Source organism: Euprymna scolopes, chromosome 12, assembly GCF_053919585.1.
Source record: "Euprymna scolopes isolate OS-2025 chromosome 12, ASM5391958v1, whole genome shotgun sequence".
NCBI lineage: Eukaryota > Metazoa > Mollusca > Cephalopoda > Sepiida > Sepiolidae > Euprymna > Euprymna scolopes.
The window spans coordinates 74,991,675-75,014,470 of record NC_136493.1 but is presented as its reverse complement, the minus strand read 5'-3'; the positions used below and the strand labels follow the sequence as shown (position 1 = coordinate 75,014,470).

At 33.0% G+C, this 22,796-nt stretch overlaps 1 protein-coding gene across 1 annotated transcript in view; it reads left to right on the top strand.

Annotated features, from left to right (window-relative positions):
* LOC145291343 (exportin-4-like) overlaps nt 1-22,796 on the top strand; it is a 261,999-nt gene that overhangs the window by 182,192 nt on the left and 57,011 nt on the right. The window contains exons 3-8 of the mRNA XM_080137107.1: nt 5,529-5,670; nt 11,070-11,211; nt 12,821-12,937; nt 20,171-20,327; nt 21,725-21,837; nt 22,461-22,618. Of these exons, the coding sequence (XP_079993233.1) occupies nt 5,529-5,670; nt 11,070-11,211; nt 12,821-12,937; nt 20,171-20,327; nt 21,725-21,837; nt 22,461-22,618 (829 nt within the window). The remainder of the gene's footprint in view (nt 1-5,528; nt 5,671-11,069; nt 11,212-12,820; nt 12,938-20,170; nt 20,328-21,724; nt 21,838-22,460; nt 22,619-22,796) is intronic.

Sequence of the window (22,796 nt, the reverse complement as noted above, 5' to 3'; positions counted from 1 at the left end):
TATTAAATACAGAAGTAATCAAACATCTCAACAAAAATAACCTTCTTAGTGACACTCAATATGGTTTCCGTTCTGCTAGATCTACAGCAGATGTCCTTACAGACAGTTATATCGCATAGGATTAGCAAATCTCTCGACGGTGGCAATCTTTCTAGGGCAATTGCTCTTGACATATCTAAAGCCTTTGATAGGGTATGGCATAAAGGTTTACTTCATAAGATCGCTAGCTATGGTATAGCTGGAAAAGTCTTCTCAATTATTAAATCATTTCTTTCTGATAGATTCATAAGAGTAGTAGTTGAGGGGCAAAAATCAGAAGCTCACAATATTAATGCCGGTGTCCCTCAGGGATCCATCCTGGGCCCAACTCTTTTCCTGATCTACATTAATGATCTTCCAAATCATATCCTTACATCATTTGTAGACATTTATGCTGACGACACTACCATTTATGGTACCACATCTAAGACAGTAAACGAGCAAGTTCTCTCCAATTCTCTCTCCTCTGATCTTGAGCACGTAGTACAATGGGGAAAGGAGTGGCTGGTTACTTTTAATGCATCTAAAACCAAGCTTCTCTCTTTACATCATCAACATTCTAATCCACATTTGTCATCAATTGAAATGAATGGCTCTCGTCTTCAGGAGGCCTCAAGTTTTGACAAGCTTCTGGGCTTGACCATTACTCCTGATCTTAAATGGAACACGTATATCAAATCTGTTGCCAAGGCCGCTGGAAAAATGGTGGGATCTTTCTATCGATCCAGTAGATATCTCACTGCTGATGCTATTCTCTATCTATATAAGAGCCAGGTACGTCCAAGGATGGAATACTGTTGCCACATCTGGGCAGGAGCTGCTAGAAAGAACTTGTCCTGCCTTGATAGAGTTCAAAATAGACTTCGTAGCCTCGTAGGAGATGTCCTTTTCTCCTCCTTGCAACCTCTATCTCACAGAAGAGATGTTGCGAGTTTGTCTCTGATGTATCGTTATTTTCATGGAAAGTGTTCAACTGAGCTTCAATCTATGGTCCCCCCTCGCCAAACTTTCACAAGAAACACTCGTCTAGCTGTAAACACTATCAATAATTTCCCCCACTCTTTATCTGTGCCTAAACCTAAACGTAGATTCCATGAACAAAGCTTCTTTCTTAGAACTGCACGCCTGTGGAATTGTCTTCCGTTTTCCTGCTTTCCGGCTGACTACAATATGGTTTTGTTCAAGTCTAAAGTAAATAAGTTCTTGATGAGCCGTTCCATATAAGTTATTAAATTTACCAAATTTTCATTACTAATGATTACTAAATTGACCAACTTCTACTGTACACTCTTTAACCCTTATCCTTGAGTGGCCTCTGGGCCTTGATAATGTGGTGATGCCTGTGTAAAAAAAAAAAAAAAAAAAAAAAACAATATACAATACAAAGAAAACTTTATAATTTGTAAGAATATAAACCTTTTTAAATTTCTAGTGTTAAACAGAAACAAATTTGTTATCAATTTTGAAAGAAATATTGTTTGCAGACATTTTTCTATATATATATATATATATATATATATATACCTAAAAGGAAATAAAATTGGGAAATTAGGCAAAAACAATTTGTTTTGTGACCTATTTTTGTGTAAAAATAAAACATTTAATATTAGTTATAAGTGTTTAAAGCATGCACAAACATTGTCCAAAAGAAAATACAATCGGGGGGGAAAATAAGGCAAGAACAATTTATTTTGGTTTGTGATCTATTTGCGTTCAAAAAATAAAAACAAAACATGTAATAGTTATTACTCGTGTGAGCCATAAAAAAAAAAAAAAAAAAAATAAGCAACCCTCTTACAAAAATGAAAATAGCAGTAAGTACCCGTGTGAATGACAAAAAAAAAAAAATTTAGCTGCAATAGGCAGGCTTGTATGTGTAAGGAAAAGGAGGTGCAAAAAATGGAAACGATTTAGTTGACTGGCCTATGGCGAACTTATGATTTTACGACCTTTGAAATAACACCTTTTTAAAGATTTGCCGTTTAGGTGTACAAATGTCCTTGAACTATGTAATCAATAAAAGGGACTTGTTTGGTTGATATCGGTAACTTGATTAATGTAAACAGAAGTTTATCTACTGTAAAATTAAACCAACATTTTATTTTTATTGTTCAATGTTTTTAAATTATAAGACAAAACATTTTTAATCATTATAAAACTTCATTCTGCATTATTATTTATTTTTTTTTTTTTCAAGAACAATGTTTACTGTAAAAGTAAACCAACATTTTATTTTTATTAATCAATGTGATAAATTTTTAATTATAAAATTAAACACAGACAGTTTAAAGGTTTCGAAATTGCACAAAATCTGGGTCCTGATTGTAGTAATCACATAATCGTTGTTTTTAATGCTTTTATTTAGTGTATAAAGAAAGAATTTTAGTCAGATGTTTGAAAAGGAAGAAGAAATTAGTTTTAGACGGTTTAAAGGCTTCCAAATCACATCAAAGCTGGGTCTCAAATTTAATAATCACATAATTGGTTGTTTTAAATTTTTTAATCAGTGTATAAAGAAAGAATATTAGTCAATCATAATTTAAAAAAAAGAAATATTCAGCTTTTAGAAGAGGAAGAAGAAATAATGGCTATCAGCTTGTAACAAGATGTCCACAAACAGTATGTACGGTGTATGTAAACACAAAATATGTAGCATGCTAGCGTAGCTGTATAAGAAAAGTTAACATGTACAGTATATTTAATGTATAAATGTAAGCAGTCTTAGCTTATGGACATGTTTCGTTGTGTTAATGTTTGTAATTGGGGTATTTTATTTATAACGATTGCTTTTTGTATAGAGGGAAGCCATGTTTGTAAATTGCTGGAGTGTTCAGTTGTAGGATTTACATTCTGGAATGAACGAATAACTAGTTCTCATCCAATGAAATTTGGTGGAATGTGAGAAGGGAGAAATACTGATTTTTGGAATCTGGAAAAGGAATGATTGTGTATATAAGTATATGAGCCAGATAATAATGGTGCAACCCCATATCTGACCAAAATGCAGAATACCTCCTGGTGTTAACTGGGAGTGGTAAAAGTGCTTTTTATTTAGAGGGGAAAAATAGCAACTACTTCCACTATAGATGGTTGCAACTGTGATGTTGCTCCTAGGCTGCAATTTAGGATTTTAATATAACAAATAGATATGTGTAAGATGGAGTTCAAAAGCTGCATAATATAGTGGCTAATAGTCTAGACATAATAAATTTGTATCGGACATCTGTTGGAGCAAACCTAGTGTACTTTGCAAAAATTCCATTCTGGACCAATCAAATTATTATATATGGAAATTATTTGTTCAGATTTGCATGCTCATTTCTAGAAACAAAAAAGCATTTCAGTTTCTGTTGTGAATTAACTTTCCTTCTAAACATTAAATGAATGTTTAAAAAAAAAATCCAAGAAAAATTATAATTGAAAAATTTAGTAATATTTCCAAATTAAAAAAATTAAGAAAAATTTTAATTCTAGTGTGCGTGGCGGGGCTGTCTTCGTATAATATAATAAATTGAATAAAATCTTTTCTCTCTTCACTGAATTGTGCACAAATAAAGCAATTGAATGAGTTAAAGTAGGCATTGAAGCATGTGTTCTCATGTGGAGATTCTAAAGCTAGTCCTATTCTAGCAATAGTTTACTTCAATCTATACTATGGCTATTTAGCAAAAGCAGCAAGTGTTCTATTCAGTCACCATTGGTAAAAAATACACCAACATTTATGGGAGCTAGAAATCATAAAGAGTGAAAAGTCAAAAGAAGGTATACTGAAATGACGAGAAAATGCATTGAGTTGCAGAAATTAAGAATGCAATTTCTGGACAATTTAGTGTGGTAAACAATGGACAATCAATAACTCAACTATCCAACACCCATGATGTTGCTTGTACAGCAACTGAGAAGGATGAATTGCTTGCGTGATTTGCCTCCAACTTTACCTTATACTCAGCAAACTACTCTCTCAAATTTTTCTTTTGGAGACAGAAACAACACTATCATCTCATCTGTCCTTTACATCTCCATGATATCATAAATTTTATTCCTACTATACTAATAATGGCTAACTCTGATGATCTAGCTACGGTTTTCTCCAAACTAACAAATACCTTGCTGTATCTTGCTTTCCTGATTGCTGGAAAATTATCTCTGGTGTACTATTATTCAAGAATTCAGGTGAAAGAACTGATTTGCTCAATTATCATTCTGTCAATCTCTTTCTGCTCTTTGCTCAAATCTTTAAATCTTCAATCAATCTAGTGCTAGTCCACCAACTTGTAAATACTGAACTTCTTTGTGACTACAATGTGGATTTAGGCAAACCAGTTCTATTACAAATATCCTAACAATCATCTCTGAACACATATACCATGCACTGAACTAGGCAGGAGAAGCTAAAGTTGTAACCTTTGATGTATTAATGTCTAAAACATAAATGTTGCGGCCATTTAACAAGCATGAAGATCTTCATATAAAAATTATATTGTACAATATTACTTAATGAATATTTGATGTAATTAGATCCTTTTTCAACATGAGAAAAATCCATGTTGTCTTAAATGGCTGTATATCCAAACAACATGACATTAATGTGGATGTGCTCCAGGAATCGATCCTTAGACTATTATTATTTCTGAAATTCATGAACGACCTCTCTGTTGAAATTGTCTCTATTCCAGACTTGTGGGCGGAGAAAAACAATCCTATCCAAAGCAATGATTGAATTCTTAGAAAATGACCTCCACTCTACAGTGGAATGGGAATACAAATAGATGGTAACATTTAATGCATTTCAAGCTTCTTTCCTCTAACAATTACAAGAAACCTTCTTAACCACCGATAACATGGCATTCTATGAATTAGAAACAATTATACCAAAAGCATTACCTAGGGTGCTGCAAAGAAGATAGGCTTCCTATGCTGTGCTAAAAAACGTATCACACTTACCAGTATTCTATATCTCTACAAATCCACCATTTGTTATGCATGGAATATTTTTTTCACATTTGGTCTGGTGCATCAACCACTAGTTCCTCCCTATTAAAAAGGGTCCAAAAAAGAGTGTACTATGATAGGTTGAGCACTGTTGACTAAACTTCAACCTCTGCCCTATTACTGCAATGTTGTATTCCTATGCTTGTTTTACAAGTATTTTAATGGAATTTGCTCTGAAATCCTAGTACTTCTCCAGACTAACCCAACAGCACCTCCACTGTAGAAGTCTGCAAATGCTGAGATACCTTCTACTTTAATAGTTTCATTTCTTGAACTGTTAGGCTTTGGAAAAGTGTAAAAAAAATAAATTCTAAATGAAATATTTTTGAATAAAGGCATGATTTTAACTTTTAATCACTGCAAACAAGGCATATGAGACATAAGGGCTACTGTAAATGGGACCATGCCTTTTGTTTGTCTATTTACAAGTTCTTTAAGTTGTAAAAGTTGTATTCCTCATTTTAATTTTTTATTTTTAATTACTTTTTCTATTTCAGAAAATTGCAAGTGCGACTATGTTTTATTTCAAGCAGCTACTACAATCAAAGAAAGCGTTGTTCGTGAGTGGCTATTGCTTTCATCTGAAGACATAGAATCTCTAAGATCATTCCTCCTTCATTTTATTACTCAACATGTTAGGTAAGTCAATTTATTAACAAATGAATACTGCCAGCTTGTTTTCATGGATACTTGCACACTCTATTAAATATTAGGCAGAGTTCAGATTTATTGTGACCCCCCCTCCGCTTATACTGTTAAGATCTGTATACCTCCTTATGACTGTGTAAAACAGCATCTTTAATTCAATTAATCATATCCAATTGTTTGATATGTGTAGCCTTTTTTAGTTTAAGATGACATTGCCAAAGGAGAAAACATTTTCCAGGTACATTAATATTGTCAACATTTTTTCTTATTTGTTCATTCATATTGTTTCATTGTTATTTAAAAAGAAATCTAAAACGTTTTGTTTTTGTAAATAAAAAAGATTTAAAAATAAGTTTGGATAAAAAGCCTAAAAGAAATATACAAAATTTAAAGATTAATTGAAGGATAAGTTTCCCTTAATTTAAGATAAAGATTATTTGCCGTAATAACAAGTTGCCACCTAAAAGCAAGGGTCCTATGTAGTGTTTCAGAATTGAATAAGCTGAAAGGTTTCATTCCATAAAAATGAACACTTTCCTTCATTTAACATCATTTTCCCCTTGTCTGTTTTCTTAGATTACGCAACCCCTCTCAACTTATCGTGGTTCAGTGAGTCAACTCCCGTTGTTATGCTTACTAAACATTTTTAACACTTTTTACTGATTACATGATTGAGTTAACGGATACTGTTGTAGACTATGGAAGTTTTAATCCTCAGTTTCTCGTTTTCATGAATTTGTAGTGATTATTTACCCACTAATTCTGTCAGTAGAAGGCAGGTTATAAATTCCTGCATCAACATATTTTAGCTGCCCTCACACTTATGTGTTTGTGTGTCACCATTATCTTTTTTTTTTTAAAACTAGATTGTGATTGTTACAATATTTTTAATGTTCTGTTAGCTCACAAACTAACTTTTATACAAATGACAGGTTCCCCAAAAAGAGCCTTTAATAGATCACACTATCTCCCAAAGTTTCAACCCCAGACTCATCACCATAATGTTGCATTTCTGTGATTGTTTTACAAGTACTTCAATGGAATGTACTCGTACAAACTTGCTGTACTTGTGCTCACTCAACATAATTACCCCTGACAAGCAGCAAAAATTCCACCCCTTCTCTGTAGAGGTCCCCAGATGCTGGAAAACTTTTTACTCTAATAACTTCTTTCCTTAAATTATTTGCTTTTGGAAGTATTTTCCCGTTTTTTCCCAATTGTATAAACATGTAGAAATTTGAATGTAATATGAACAAACACCTTGCTGTACACCTCCCGCCTTAGAATGCTGCTATAAATTTAACCCCTAATTCATAATAGCCCATTACATCTTGGTGACAATGTGCATTGTTTGGGATGAATATATTTGTGTGTGTGTGTGTGTGTGTGTGTATATATATATATATATATATATATATATATATATATATATACTAGCATTTCAACCCGGTTGTCTGGAGGTGTGTGTTTAGCAAAAAAAAAAAAAAAAGTCAATTTTTTTAACTTTGACCTCTAATATGACCCTTTAACATTTGTTTTGGGCTTAAATCAAGTTATTAAGTAAGATCCTTGTCCAAGGAACCTATATCTAAAATTCCAAGTGCTTAGACCCAAAATTGTCGGAGGAGTTAGAGTTCTCAACTGAACTCAATTGAAGTTTGACCCCTTAATAGCCAAATTTCTGTCCGAAAACCGATTACAAAGATTTTCCCAAATCTCAGTACCCTGTATATCAAATTTCAAGTTTGTAGCTAGAAAATTGACAGTTATTGCGTAGGGAAATGTACACATTTTTTTTTTTTTTTTTTTTTTTTTTACAAAGGCATCACCACATTATCAAGGCCCAGAGGCCACTCAAGGATAAGGGTTAAAGAGTGTACAGTAGACATTGGACAATATAGTAATCATTAGTAATGAAAATTTGGTAAATTTGATAACTTATATAGAACGGCTCATCAAGAACTTATTTACGTTAGACTTGAACACAACCATATTGTAGTCAGCTGGAAAGCAGGAAAATGGAAGACAATTCCACAGGCGAGCAGTTCTAAGAAAGAAGCTTTGTTCATGGAATCTACGTTTAGGTTTAGGCACAGATAAAGAGTGGGGGGAATTATTGATAGTGTGTACAGCTAGACAAGTGTTTCTTGTGAAAGTTTGGCGAGGGGGGGACCATAGATTGAAGCTCAGTTGAACACACACACACACACAACACACATGTTCTCATGTGTGATTTTCAGAATGTGAGAGATATATATAATAAATTTATGTGAAAACTATCTACCCCCTTAGGGGGTGGAGGTATATAAAATGTTCTAGTCATTAGTTTTGCATCCTGTTTGAAGGCATTGAACATTGGTCAACTGCAGCATTTATAAACATTATCTACTAAGCTTATGTAAGAATTACAAATTGTACCGATGTTCTTGATCATGGGTTATTGTCCTTAAATACACCCAGTGATGAGACCCCAATTTAAGAACTTTGGAGAGTGTAGACAATCCTTTCCTTCATTATAATTTCTTTCTGGTTCACTCTGGAATGGTAGTATCTGTCAAGGTCCTATTTATCAGTTAAATAGAATTTATTATAAACTATCTACCAAATATGTCCACAAAACAAATTAATCAACATGCCATTTGTGTACAAAATAAAATTGAATATGAAAAATATGAGCTTGAAGGGTAAAGCATTTCCAATGGCAACTTGATTTACTTCTAAATAATCTGAAATGGTTGCGGCGATGAATTGGAAAAATCAGAACTTTTGGGAGAATCGAAATTTAAAAATTTGTGCCTATTTTCCGATGCCAAATACGATTCCATTATATATTTTATTTGATTTTGTTTTTAAAAAATTTTTTTTACTGATAATAGTAATAATATTTATTGATTTTAAACTTTTAATAAAACTAAAACTAAAATCTATAGATGTTTTTACGTTTGAGAAAATATATGCACATGTAAGATGCGTTTTTACAGTAATTGAGACAAAATATTTTAGTTAAATATTTAGAGATTTATAAATAATCAAAATCAGGAATTTAGTACGGAATCGGTAATTATATCGGAATTGTGAAAAAGTGTGAACAAAGATTTTCCTGGAAACTAGCATTGCTAATATTAACTATAATGTGTATATTTATTTGTGTAAATATATGGTGTATTTAGTATTAAGCACTTTTATAATTACAGATTCACTAGATTAACACAAAATACATGCTAAAATATACTATTGTTCTAGGATTGAGTTATATTTAAAAATGTTTTAATGAATTGTAATTTATAATGAAGTGAACAATATATTCCTCTATTGTTATTTCTGATATTTCTTAATACTTCTGTAGGCATTTAGAGGAAGAGAGAGAGAGAGACCCCCTCTCCCCTAGAGTCTTTACCTAATTTACACAAGTGTGTAGTACAGACACATGAAAATTAGATGGGAAAGTAAGTTTCTTACTCTTTTGACAAATGTTGTCCTTTGAAGTTGAACCCAATGAAGAAAACATAAATAACCAAGAATTTAAAAGAATGTGAAGATTAAATTTCACCTAAAACAAATCTAGTTTCTGCATGTGTGCTTTTTGTTAGTTCATATGAGAAAAAGCCCTTTTATAATATTGCACATTGATTGTTGTATATATTATTGCATTTTGTTTGTCAAGGTCTGCTGCAATATCAATAACTGGAAGTAGTGTGTATGAGCAATATTGATTATTGCATAAAATTATCTCATCTGATAACTGGCTCTGTTCTTTTTTATTTTTAACCTTTCTTTTTCTTTTAGTTTCACTTTAAGGTTAGCTTATATATGTATGTATCAGACATTACAATAACATATTGAGTCACTATCACTGTTTGTTCCACTTTGATTTCATTTAAAGATTCATAAACTGTGACATATCTGTTAAGACATTTTTCTTGCACAACTAAAAATAATAGGTCAGTTTACTTCTATATTATCCATAAGAATAATATAGAAGTAAAGACTTATTATTTTTTGCTATCTAACTTAAATAATGTGTTTGCAGAGTGTATAAACATGCTATTTAAATATTAGTAAAAAAATTAAAAATTAGTTAAAAAAAAAAAATATCACTCTTTCTCTAAATGCCTTTAAAAACTATTAAAGTTGTTGAATCACCACAGGAGAGGAGATGAGAAATACATAGATGGTTGAGAGAAATGTGATTTGTTTCTTTATTTACAAATTACATCAAATTAGAATTAAAATGAAACTTTTAAAAATCTCAAGCTAAGGAATGTTATAACATGTATTTTGTGTTATTAAAATTTTTGTATTTTGTGTGTGTATATATATATATATATATATATATATATATATATATATAACTAGCATTTCAGCCTGGCGTTGCCCGGGTGTTTGGAGGTGTATGTTGAGAAAAGAAAAAGAAAAAGCGGTCAATTTTTTTAAACTTTGACCCCTATTATGTCCCCTTAACATTTATTGTTTTGGACTCAAATCAAGTTATTAAGTTATATCCATGTCCAAGGAACCTAAGGTCAAATCGTTGAACTTTGACCCCTTGCTCGGGTGTTTGGAGGTGTATGCTGTGCAAAAAAAGCAAAAAAAAACAAAAAAAAAAATGGTTAATTTTTTAAAACTTTGACCCCTATTATGACCCCTTAAAATTTGTTTCGGGCTCAAATCACTTTATTAAGTTAGATCCATGTTCAAGGAACCTATATCTAAAATTTCAAGTGTCTAGACCTAAAATTGTCGGAGGAGTTTGGTAGAGTTCTTAAAGGTCAAATCGTTGAAATTTGACCCCTTAACAGCCAAATTTCTGGCTGACACCCGTCACATCGATTTTCCCAAATCTCAGTACTCGGTATTTCAAATTTCGAGTCTATAGACTAAAAATTGACAGAGTTATTGCGTAGGGAAATGTACACAGACAGACAGACAGACACGTTCACTTTTATAGATATATAGATAGATATCACACACACTTATCAATTTTTGTATTTTGTGTGTGTGTATATATAATCACACACACTTATCAACTCTACTTTAGTATAATGATAGGGGTATAGTGGAATGAAGAGAATTTTTTTTTATTTCACTGTGGGGGACATTGTGCGGAATAGGGGGGGGGGAAAAATGAATGTGATATATACAACAGATAATATCTGTGTTTATATATATATATATATATATATATATATATATATATAATTTGTCTCGCTTTCAGACTATTAGTAAATGCCTTTGAGATCTATACAGGGACAAAAAAAATGTCCATAAATTTAATATCAATGTCTTTGATTATTTAAACTCTGAACTTTTTCTTCATGTGACATGGACAGATTTAAAGCCATTTTTTTTTTTTTGTGCCGTTTTGAAATTCTACTTTTTTCTTTTCTCAGTCTCCAAAGTTATGTACGAGAACAAATTCTACAAACAGTGGCTGTTATTTTAAAGAGAGGCACAATAGATGAAAAAGGTGCTAGTCGAGAGTCTCTATTCCAAGATGTGACACGTCTTGTCAACAGTGGTAATGTTACAATGGTGAGTGGCACTTGTTTTTTTTTTGTTTTTTTTTTTTTTGTTTTGTTTTGATTAATTTACCATTTTGATAAAAATTAACTGTTCCTACCCAGCATTGCCTAGATGTTATTTACTTGCGTGTTTCATTTAAAAAAATATTTTTTTAACCAAATTATTTTTATTATTAAATAAGATTTTAAAAGTTAAATTTAATCATTAGTGTATTCATTAAATTGTTAATCAAATTAACTAAATAGTTATCTATAATTAATTTTGTTAAGGTAATGATTTAATCATTTTTTAAAATAAAATTATGATGTAAATGGCTTCTTGAACTTTCTATCTTTTAATACATTAGAATTTGATAAGAATTTTAAAAGTTTAAATGACTTTTTATTTGACAGTTTAATGTTTTCAAATTTTTAAGGATAATGTAATTCATTCTTTGTTTTGTGCCTGATCTATTTGATTAATACATTGTTTTTATTCCTAAATACAGTGACTTTTATTAAAGGCCAATCTCATTGTTTTATTTCATTTTTTTCTTTTTTACAACTGTACTAGTTTGGCATAAGGCTACCTGCCTGAAGTGCATGCGTTACATAGTGCTTGCTTGTTAACCAAAATTTTAACTTAATTTTATGCCACTGCAAAAAAATTCATTAAAATGCACATTGTAACAGTTTGGTTCTAAATAATTCCCCACTTCCAATGCTCTCAAATGAAGATTGATATTAATTCTTCATCCTTCAACTGACAATCTATCCATTTCATTAACTCTTATCCTTGAGTGGCATTTAATTTTGATATGTGATTCATCAGTAAAAAGAAATTACATTTTTATTTTAGATTTTATAATTTTTCTGAAATGTATTTAAAATATTTTATTAGAAGTTATTTATTTTCAAATATTTTGAAATTTTCTCATAATTTTCAATCATAAATAAAAGTATTTTATATAACTATTCAATGGCCACAACTCACCCATGACTTTTCTGTTAAAGCTGGCCAACATATTAATGTTCTCACCTGATTAACACTTCTAACACTTACTGAAATGATGGATGAGTCAGTGTTGGCCGCCATCCTCTTAGACTACTGTATATTCACTAAAAGAAAACAACACTTTTAACATATCCAGCAAGGATTTTATGGCTTCAGATTGTCACACATCACTGCAATTAACTTTGCTTTGCAAGGAGTAGAAAGTAACATTTAGTTAAACAAAAATGACAATTACATTAAATGTTTTACAATTTTTCACATGAAGTTTTATTGTTTGTATTATTCAGATTATTCAAACTACTATTTTCACTGTTTTGGCTGATGTAACTTTGAAGCCTATACAGAATTTTGAATATCTATTCAATTCGCAGGAGTAGATTGTTCTCGTTCCGTCAGTCAAAAGTTACATCAACTTTGTAAAAATAGCAACCAAGATGAAACTAGTTTAAATAATTCAATTATAACCAAATTTAATAATTAAATGGTGATAAGGCAATAAATATAACATTCTTATCTTTCTCTCCCAACACTGAATTGATTTAAAAGACTGTTACATATTTTTTGTTTTTATGTTGTTTCTCATTAATATTTAATCTGTCTAATAAGATCCTTTTTTCGCTTTCAGCAATTAGTTGCCTGTTCATTGCTAATTGCCTTACTGAATGAATATGCCAGTGCCAGCCGAGCAAGCAGTGTTGGTTTCACATGGGAATTTCATTTTAAATGTAAAAGAACTTTTGAAGTAAGATTTTTTAAATTTAATTTTTTATTCTATTTTATTTTATTTATTTATTTTTTTTTACTCCAAACAAGGCACAATACCACTTTGACTTAAGGGGCTACTATTTGGGACCATATTTATAGGGATACTACATAGGAAGTTAAGCATCGCAATGTCTGTTTACATTACATTTAAATGTCTGCATGTCAGTACAGTCAGGGAAACAGGGACCCGGGAGGGAATTTGAAAGTCTAACAATTTGAGGGAAGAAGCAATTTGAGTATTAAGTAGAAGGCTTTCTGTCATCTAGGGGTGTGATTTTTGCATTTGTCTGGAGTAATTAAACTGAGGGGATACAAATCCTTTGAGTTCATCATAGCACATTCCATTAAAATACTTGTAAAACAGACAGATGTCACATTTCAGCGATGGGGACAGGTTAAAGTTTGGTTGCTAATGTGAAACCCATCAGGTTGGCGACTTTTTTTTTTTTTTAACCTTGTCTAAGAGCAAGACATTAGTGGTAGATGCACTTCCCCAGATGTGGCAACAATGCTCCATGCATGGATGAATACTGGCTTTGTGGAGATATAGGATACTCTGAAATGTGAGTTACCTTCTAGTACGGTAGAGAGATCCCATCTTCTTCGCAGCAGCTTTGGCAATGTCCTCAATGTATTTGTTCAGATTTATGTTGTCTGTCAGTGTTAATTAGTGGTCGAGAAGGTTTCTTGTAATTATTAAAGGAAAAAAAAACTTAGTCTTGGCAGCATTGAATGTTGCCATCCATTTACAGCCCAATTCCACTACAGAATGGAGGTTTTCCTCAAGGGTTTTAGCCATTTTCTTTGTGTTCATTTGTACCCCCCCCCATCTCCCCTCCCCCCGGGAGTCTTATGTTATAGAGTGTGGTGTCATCAGCAAATGTACCTATCTCAGAACATTTTAATAGGGAGGTCATTTATGAATATCAGGAATAATAAAGGTACAAAGGATTCACCCCTGTGTCACATCTGCATTTACATCATGTTTTGATGTATGACCATCAAGGATTACCTGGATTTTTCTCTAAGAATGATTTGATTATGTATTCGTCCAATAATACCATATGATTTCATTTTCATGAGAAGACTGTCAATCCAAACTCTCTCAAAGACTACTGCCAGTTTCCACTGCTTTATCCAGTGTGTGGTATATATATATTCAGAGATTACTTAGGATTTCTGCAGTAGAACAGGTTTGCCTAAGTTCATCCCGTCAGTCGGAAAGAAATTTATTATTTATAAGGTGGTAGACTTGTGCTTTATTTAGGACTCAAAGATTTTGATAAAGAGAGGAAGGTAGCTAATGGGGTGATAATTGAGTGGGTCAGTTCTTTCACCAGAATTCTTGAAAACTGGTACTTTCAGAAACAATTTTCCAGCAGTCAAGAAAGCAATATATGGTAAAGCATTTATTGGCAAGAACCGAAGCAACCTCAATGGAACATTTTATTTATTTAAAAAATTTATTGGCAAGAACCGAAGCAACCTCAATGGAACATTTTATTTATTTAAAAAATTTATTGGCAAGAACCGAAGCAACCTCAATGGAACATTTTATTTATTTAAAAAATTTTTTTTTAATAGTATAGCAGAGATAAGATCAGGCTCACATGTCTTCGAGGTGTCTAGGTGTTTTACAACATCACAAGCATGGAAAGGAGTGATTTTTAAGATCAAAAGTGGTTTCTATTTGCAAAGGGAAATTTGGGAAGGGGTGGTTTGGTGGGTTTAAAATAAAGTTAAACTATTGGACAAGTAAGTTTGCCTTTTCGCTTGCTGTGTAAACAATCTCAAGTTGTTGAATAATGGGGAATTATTGATTGCTCATTATTTACTACGATGTTACAAATTTTTCAGAAATGATTTTCTAATTTCTGTGACTGTTTTCTAGTAACTATGGAATGCTTTCTCTTGGCTGCGACTATTTCACTTTGATAATTATTTCTAGTTTCTATATACTTTTGCCTATTTGTACTGGACTTATATCAGATAAGTCTGTGGAATGCATGCTGCCTTTGAGCGATGCAGCTGTACAAGTTCATGTGAAGCATTGGGGAGAGTGGGGTTTGCTAAATAACTTCCATGTGGGAACAAGTTTTTCAATTGCTGCTTTGAACCATTCAGTAACCGCTTTTGCACACAGTTCTGCAGGAAAAGAAAAGATACTTCATGAGATGTCACTGATGTAATTCCTGATGGCTTCCTAGTCAAAGTACCTTGTTTTGAATAAAGACTCTTAAACTTGGGGTTGAAGCTTTAGGGTGATTTCTACCAATATCACAATGTGATCATCATTCCCAAGTGGGCTATGGGCATTTGTTACACAATCCTTTGGAACTATAGTTATAAATAGAACTAGAAATTAGGCTTGCTAATCCTGTCGATCTGCTATGTTGGTTGGGAACGTTACTGTCTTTGACAGAAAATGAAATATAGAAAAGCTATGTGTGATGCTACCAGCTGTGTCTATATAACTAGAAAAACTAAGCCAATTACTGTAGTGGACATTAAAGTCACCAAATATATCTATTTGAGTGCTAGTATCTAAGGAGATTGCTGCATCTATTCTGTCAGAGACATGGTTGATTAGTGTACAGTCATAGGTTAGGTAGAACTGTAGAGAAAATATAAGTAGCTTACGCTATATTGCAGATTACGTCTAATGCACATAAAGGCCTGGTTCTCTCATTTTAGTTTGGATTCTCTAGTCAAGAGAAGGGTATTTTGAATATAGACTTGAAGTCTGTGCATATGTTTGTCTGAGTTCTTATGACAGTGGGAGATAACTATAAATGCTAAAGTGGTTAGAGCGGGTAGAAAGGTGTAGGTTAGTTTCACTTGGCATTAACATATCCCGGGAATTTGCTAGGATAAATGATTATATGCCATTTAAATTCATGTCCAAAGTTTGGATATTTGTGAATGGAAGTCTCAAGGGAGGAGATGGATTGGTTTTGTTTGAGTTTGCATCTGGGTTGATCATATTTTTTAAGCTGTCATTTTATTTGTTTTAGTTTTAGGGTGAGAAGTGTTGGACAGATTGGATGTGCATAATACCAAATACGCAACACAAGTAGACTATCAGTCGACTCTTCATTCACAGGATTGTGGCTTTAGGAAAGCTCACCAGAAATGGGTGCAAGGTCCTTTTCCGTGTGCGACATGGCACTACAACCATCCCAATATTATACAATTCATGATAGAGTAGCTGCTCTAACTGCTACCAAAGAGTTTGGGCGTCTGATGGTGTAACAGCAAATCATGGTCTACAAATATCGGATCTCGATTATACTGATGATACTGCTGTATTGGATGAAAACTTTGCTGACATTCAATCAGCCATTGACAAGATGCAATCATACACCTCAAAGATTAGCATGAAGATAAATACTAATATGGCAAACTTACTGACAGCAGACCTTCTTCCAAGGCCAAGCACTGGGCATCTCTGCTGAGTCCCTGTAATCACATCTCTGGGCCTGGCTAATAGGCAAAGAAGGATTATGAAACCTAGGTGCTAGGTAGAGCCTATTTACTCCTTAAGCAGTTTAGGTTTACAAACTGGTAATTTGAGTTGCCAGCTCTAGAGAGGTTGTTTTTTTTTTTTTTTTTTTTTTTTTTACAAAGGCATCACCACATTATCAAGGCCCAGAGGCCACTCAAGGATAAGGGTTAAAGAGTGTACAGTAGAAGTTGGTCAATATAGTAATCATTAGTAATGAAAATTTGGTAAATTTAATAACTTATATGGAACGGCTCATCAAGAACTTATTTACCTTAGACTTGAACACAACCATATTGTAGTCAGCCGGAAAGCAGGAAAACGGAAGACAATTCCACAGGCGTGCAGTTCTAAGAAAGAAGCTTTGTTCATGGAATCTATGTTTAGGTTTAGGCACAGATAAAGAGTGGGGGAAATTATTGATAGTGTTTACAGCTAGACGAGTGTTTCTTGTGAAAGTTTGGCGAGGGGGGACCATAGATTGAAGCTCAGTTGAACACTTTCCATGAAAATAACGATACATCAGAGACAAACTCGCAACATCTCTTCTGTGAGATAGAGGTTGTAAGGAGGAGAAAAGGACATCTCCTACGAGGCTACGAAGTCTATTTTGAACTCTATCAAGGCAGGACAAGTCCTTTCTAGCAGCTCCTGCCCAGATGTGGCAACAGTATTCCATCCTTGGACGTACCTGGCTCTTATATAGATAGAGAATAGCATCAGCAGTGAGATATCTACTGGATCGATAGAAAGATCCCACCATTTTTCCAGCGGCCTTGGCAACAGATTTGATATACGTGTTCCATTTAAGATCAGGAGTAATGGTCAAGCCCAGAAGCTTGTCAAAACTTGAGGCCTCCTGAAGACGAGAGCCATTCATTTCAATTGATGACAAATGTGGATTAAAATGTTGATGATGTAAAGAGAGAAGCTTGGTTTTAGATGCATTAAAAGTAACCAGCCACTCCTTTCCCCATTGTACTACATGCTCAAGATCAGAGGAGAGAGAATTGGAGAGTACTTGCTCGTTTACTGTCTTAGATGTGGTACCATAAATGGTAGTGTCGTCAGCATAAATGTCTACAAATGATGTAAGGATATGATTTGGAAGATCATTAATGTAGATCAGGAAAAGAGTTGGGCCCAGGATGGATCCCTGAGGGACACCGGCATTAATACTGAGAGCTTCTGATTTTTGCCCCTCAACTACTACTCTTATGAACCTATCAGAAAGAAATGATTTAATAATTGAGAAGACTTTTCCAGCTATACCATAGCTAGCGTTCTTATGAAGTAAACCTTTATGCCATACCCTATCAAAGGCTTTAGATATGTCAAGAGCAATTGCCCTAGAAAGATTGCCACCGTCGAGAGATTTGCTAATCCTATGCGATATAACTGTAAGGACATCTGCTGTAGATCTAGCAGAACGGAAACCATATTGAGTGTCACTAAGAAGGTTATTTTTGTTGAGATGTTTGATTACTTCTGTATTTAACACAGATTCTAGCAACTTACTCATGACGCACAGGAGACTTATTGGCCTGTACTGAGAGGGGGATGAGCGATCACCTGAATTCTTAAATACAGGGCATACTGATGAGATTTTCCAGGGAGATGGGAAACTATTCTCCTTAAGACAACGTTTAAACAGTTTTGTAAGTATGGGCGCTAGTTCAGGTTGAAGTTTTTTGAGTACTATAATTGGAATACCATCAGGGCCAGTTGCTTTACTGGAATCAAGGTTTTTGATTAGCTTGGCAACATCATGTACAGATATACGTATATCACATAGCGTGTTTTCTGATACAGGAGGAAATATTGGGGGTTGGCGGTCTTGGTCGCAAAGGGTAGAATTAGCTGCAAAGTTCTTGACAAAGAGTTTGGCTTTGTCTGATGCTGACGAGATTACCTCAGGTCCATTGATAATAGTTGGGATGGAGCACACGCTTCTGTTCAGGATTCTGTTTGCTATTTGCCAAAACTGACAGGACTAAGAAGCCCCCAACTCCCCTCCCTATTTTTTTTTTTTTTTAATACCAAAACGTATAAGATCAGTAGCACATGTTTAACATCAGTTTTCCTTCTCAGATGGATAATCTGAGGAGATTTATGGGTCTATCAGCACTGACAAGGGTAGCCTCATCCCTAGGTTCTAAACCAGATATTTATGCACCCCTGCATGGGTAATTAGAATTGTTAGTACTAAGGATATATGTATCTAGTGAAAAGTTAATTCTCAAAAGAACTAAAATAAAATTTAAGAATATAGTTCTTTCGTTATAAGTGGAAAAGAGGTGGGGGTAATTATAAAGTATTTGTTGTAAACATTAGATCTGTATCTATTAGATTTAAAGGAGGAATAAAAGATGGTTAAAAAATTGTGACATTAGTAGAATTGGAATAGGATAAAATGTTAGTTTGGTTCAAAATGATATTAGGATTTTAGATTTAGTTTTCATGCAAAAACACTACATATTTTTGCCCATGAAAAAATAGAAATAAGGAATATCTACTTAATAGACATAATTTTAAGTATAGGTATGAATTATGACTCCGAGTATCCTTTCAAGACAGATGTAATATCAAATGTAAATATAAACTGTACTTAATAAAATATTAATATAGATATAAACTATACATATTAAGTGTCAACTTAGCATTGACACAAACATAAGTATCTACTTAAATAAAGTTCTGCCTTCTAAAATTAAAAAAAATGATAGATAAGTGCCACTCTCATAACAAGCATAAAGTATGTGAATGTAGCAACGTAGGGAGCAGACATTATTTTGTATTAATTTGGATTAGAAGAAATGATTTGAACTATGGTTAAAAGATACAGTATTAATGTATATGAAGACACAAAGATGGAATTAGGGTAAAATTAAGGAGTTAAGATAATGACTATAATGCATAATAGTGTTACGTTGTTGCTCTATAATAAAGGGTTGAGTGTTTGTTGCGTCATCTCTAATAATGGATTAGAAGAGATGACGTGTTATATTATAAATTTATGTTGTATCATAAAGGGAATCATGTGTGAGTGACATGTATTTTCAGAACCTACCTCTGCTTCTTCGATGTTGGACCATCTGGAATTTCTCATCCTGGAGGGAGACTTGATACCTGTTTTTGGATGAAGATTCAATCACTCCAAGACAAGGAATTGGTTCTATCGTTTATTTCACTTTTTCCAGATGTCTTGCAGAAGGTGGAAGTGAAATCGGCCTGTGTGGGTTCTTCTTCTACACACATCAGCGTTCGTCCCCCCCCCCCCCCCAGTGAAGAGGAGGAGACAACGGGAAGCCGTCTGTCGTCTTCTGAGTCCAAATCAAATCTCAACGATTCAGCTAACCTGATCACATGACTCGCACGCAATCCAATCAGCTGATCTTAACTTTCGGTCAATGTGACTACACTATAACTCACCCCCCCTCTCTCTCTCTCTCGCTCTCTCTCTCTCTCTCGCTCTCTCGCTCTCTCTCTCTCTCTCTCTCGCTCTCTCTCTCGCTCTCTCTCTCTCGCTCTCTCTCTCGCTCTCGCTCTCTCTCTCGCTCTCTCTCTCGCTCTCTATTCCTTAACAATAGATATAGGTAGTAGTCTTGGAGTAAATTCATAATTTGTTATAAGTATTTATGAAAAAAATGGTGTCAAGTCCCTTTACCAAATTTATTGATTTTATCAATTTTCTTCCCATTTCTCCAGGAACAAGACTTGAAGCGTGTATTCTTGTTTGCTGTGCAAGTTCTCCATGAACTGGAGCAACAACCGAGTCCAATGAGTCGTGAAGCCACGGCAGTAATGAATCGTTTACTTTCCATCACAGAACAAGTGCTCAGCTGGGAGTTCACACCTAAAGCCTGTATCCTTTTTTTGTTTTCATGTTTATGTATACTTGGTATTACTGCTTTTCTGGTTCAGAAATCATCTTTTATATGAGGACATATCATAAGTGTTAAATTAGAGAAAAAAAATAGTGTGTGAGGGGGTATTCGTCACAATGTTAATTCAACATCAGATATAGATGTAAGTTACATTTTTTTTTTCTCTTGCATCTTTGGGATTACAAATATTTTGAAATAAATCTTTAGAAGAAAATTAAGAATTGGGAGTAGCGTTTTTTTTTTTTGCTCATTTGTTATAGGATACGTCATTGCAAATAACATCACAGTATGTAACTTGGTTGAAGAGATTGTCAAAATATTGTCATAGGTACGGAACTGATTAAAATGATTTATTTAAATTTGATCATAAAAATGTGTGATGTGCTAAATTAAGAATTCTGTGTTGCGTTCTTATCTGTGAGCTGAGTATCAATTCTAAGCTTGCTTATATTTTTTTCGGTTGCTTTGATACTTAGTTATATCTTAATTTACGTTCTTAAATAAGGAATATGGAAAAAATATTTAAGGAATGGCTACTTTCACTCAACAAACAAAAGAAAAAAGTCAAAATAATTTGAATAACTCCTCAAGGAAAATCAGCATACTAGTTGAATAATTTAAACACAATTCCTTGTATTTGCACACGGCTGGGTATGGTTTTTTTATGCAAATAGCCTCCAAAATATGACTAAAAAAACTTACCATAGATTCTATTACTCAATTCTGTGTAACAAATCACAGCATAATAAAAATTTAATGTGTTTAATTGTATTTAATCTGCTGTTGAAAATATAAAAATACACTAAAGTATATACAAAAATGATTGGGCAAATCTTTGAATTTAAATTCTCAAATCTCAATTAATTTGATGTTGAACTCTAAATCTAGTAGGGAAATTCCAAATCCAAACAGATTTTGTTAAAATATTTTCAGTTCCATTTGTGGAAATTTTCTAAAATATTACCAGAATTTCTTTATATAAATTTTATTTTTGTTTAACCTTATCCCTAGCTGTAAAAATGATTTGTTAAATCTATTTATTATCCTAATTGAATTACTGAAAAACATCTGTCAGATTCTCAAATTTATTAAGAGTAAAATTTATTTCACCGATAGTACTCGGAGCAAAAAGCTAAAAAAATTAGCTAATTTGTTTACAGTATCAATTTACACTGTCAGTTTTGTTTAATGGCCGTTATTCTGTACACAGCGTCCACATTCAGATATTTTCCAGATGGTCAGCCTGTGAATGTTGCAATCTTTTTTAGGGTGTTAAAACTTGTAAAAATGAATCTATATCTTTAATGCCTACTTCACAAGTATCAAATAATGTGATATTTCAAATGTGTATGTTTAATATCCTTATGTTTATCAGTTTTCCGTCGACATGTAGGATCATTTGAATCTACACAAAATATAATTCTTCGGCCAAATGACACGTGGCGGGACACCTTATTGAATGATGATCTTATGCAATTATTATTTCGGGTTAGTATATACCTCCATCTCCTTTTATGTTTCTCTTTTTTTTATCCACTTTAATATTGGCTCTTCTCTTTTCTCCATTGTGTTCTTATTTCTATCCCCTTGCCTGACCCTCCACTCTTTTACAGCACAAATAACACAAATTGAAAATCTTAATGTGATTTCATCATTCCTGGGAAAAGTAAAATTATATCAAAAATATAACAAATTTAAACTTTCTGATGTAAACCTCTTCCTTAAAGTGATTTGTAGTACACTTAATGACTTCACAAACATTACTGCTAAAAAAAAAATCCATTACAGAAAAAAGATCACTAAAACATAATAAATTTGTCATTTCCTCATAATAGGCATCTTGGTAAATGAATAAAGTTGCAACTAAAACGAACCAATCAAACGCACCCCAATTCCTACTTTCTACTCGTTAACCTCTCTTGCTTAAATATTTTTAATATAATACTTAAATTCTTATGATTTATTAATGCAACAAAGTTTTCCTATTTTCTTATGATTTAGTTTTTTGTGAAAAAAGAAATACAGAACAAATAAGTGTATTTATAAAGAATATTTTATATCCATTAAAAAAAAACAATTTTTGAAGTTTTAAAATCAAATTTCTTTTATAGGTTCACAAGAAAGTTCGACATAATTCTGAGATGGCCCATCACTCCTTGCAGTGCCTCACCCAACTGGCTTCCCTCAGTGGGCCAGTGTTCCCAAATGATGCTGCACGCACACAATTCCTTGCTTCATATATTGAAAACTTCTTACACATGTTTGGCAGGTAAGCTATTTTGTCTCCTATGTATGCATTTATTACATATCTCAAACTCTAGACAGTATTCGCTTGTTAGCATATACATTTTCATTTTTGTATAAATATTTTAGGTGGAGGGAAGAGCAGATAAGAGAAGTAGTGGAAGAATGCAATTGTCATAACTAATTAAAAGAAAGCATGAGGA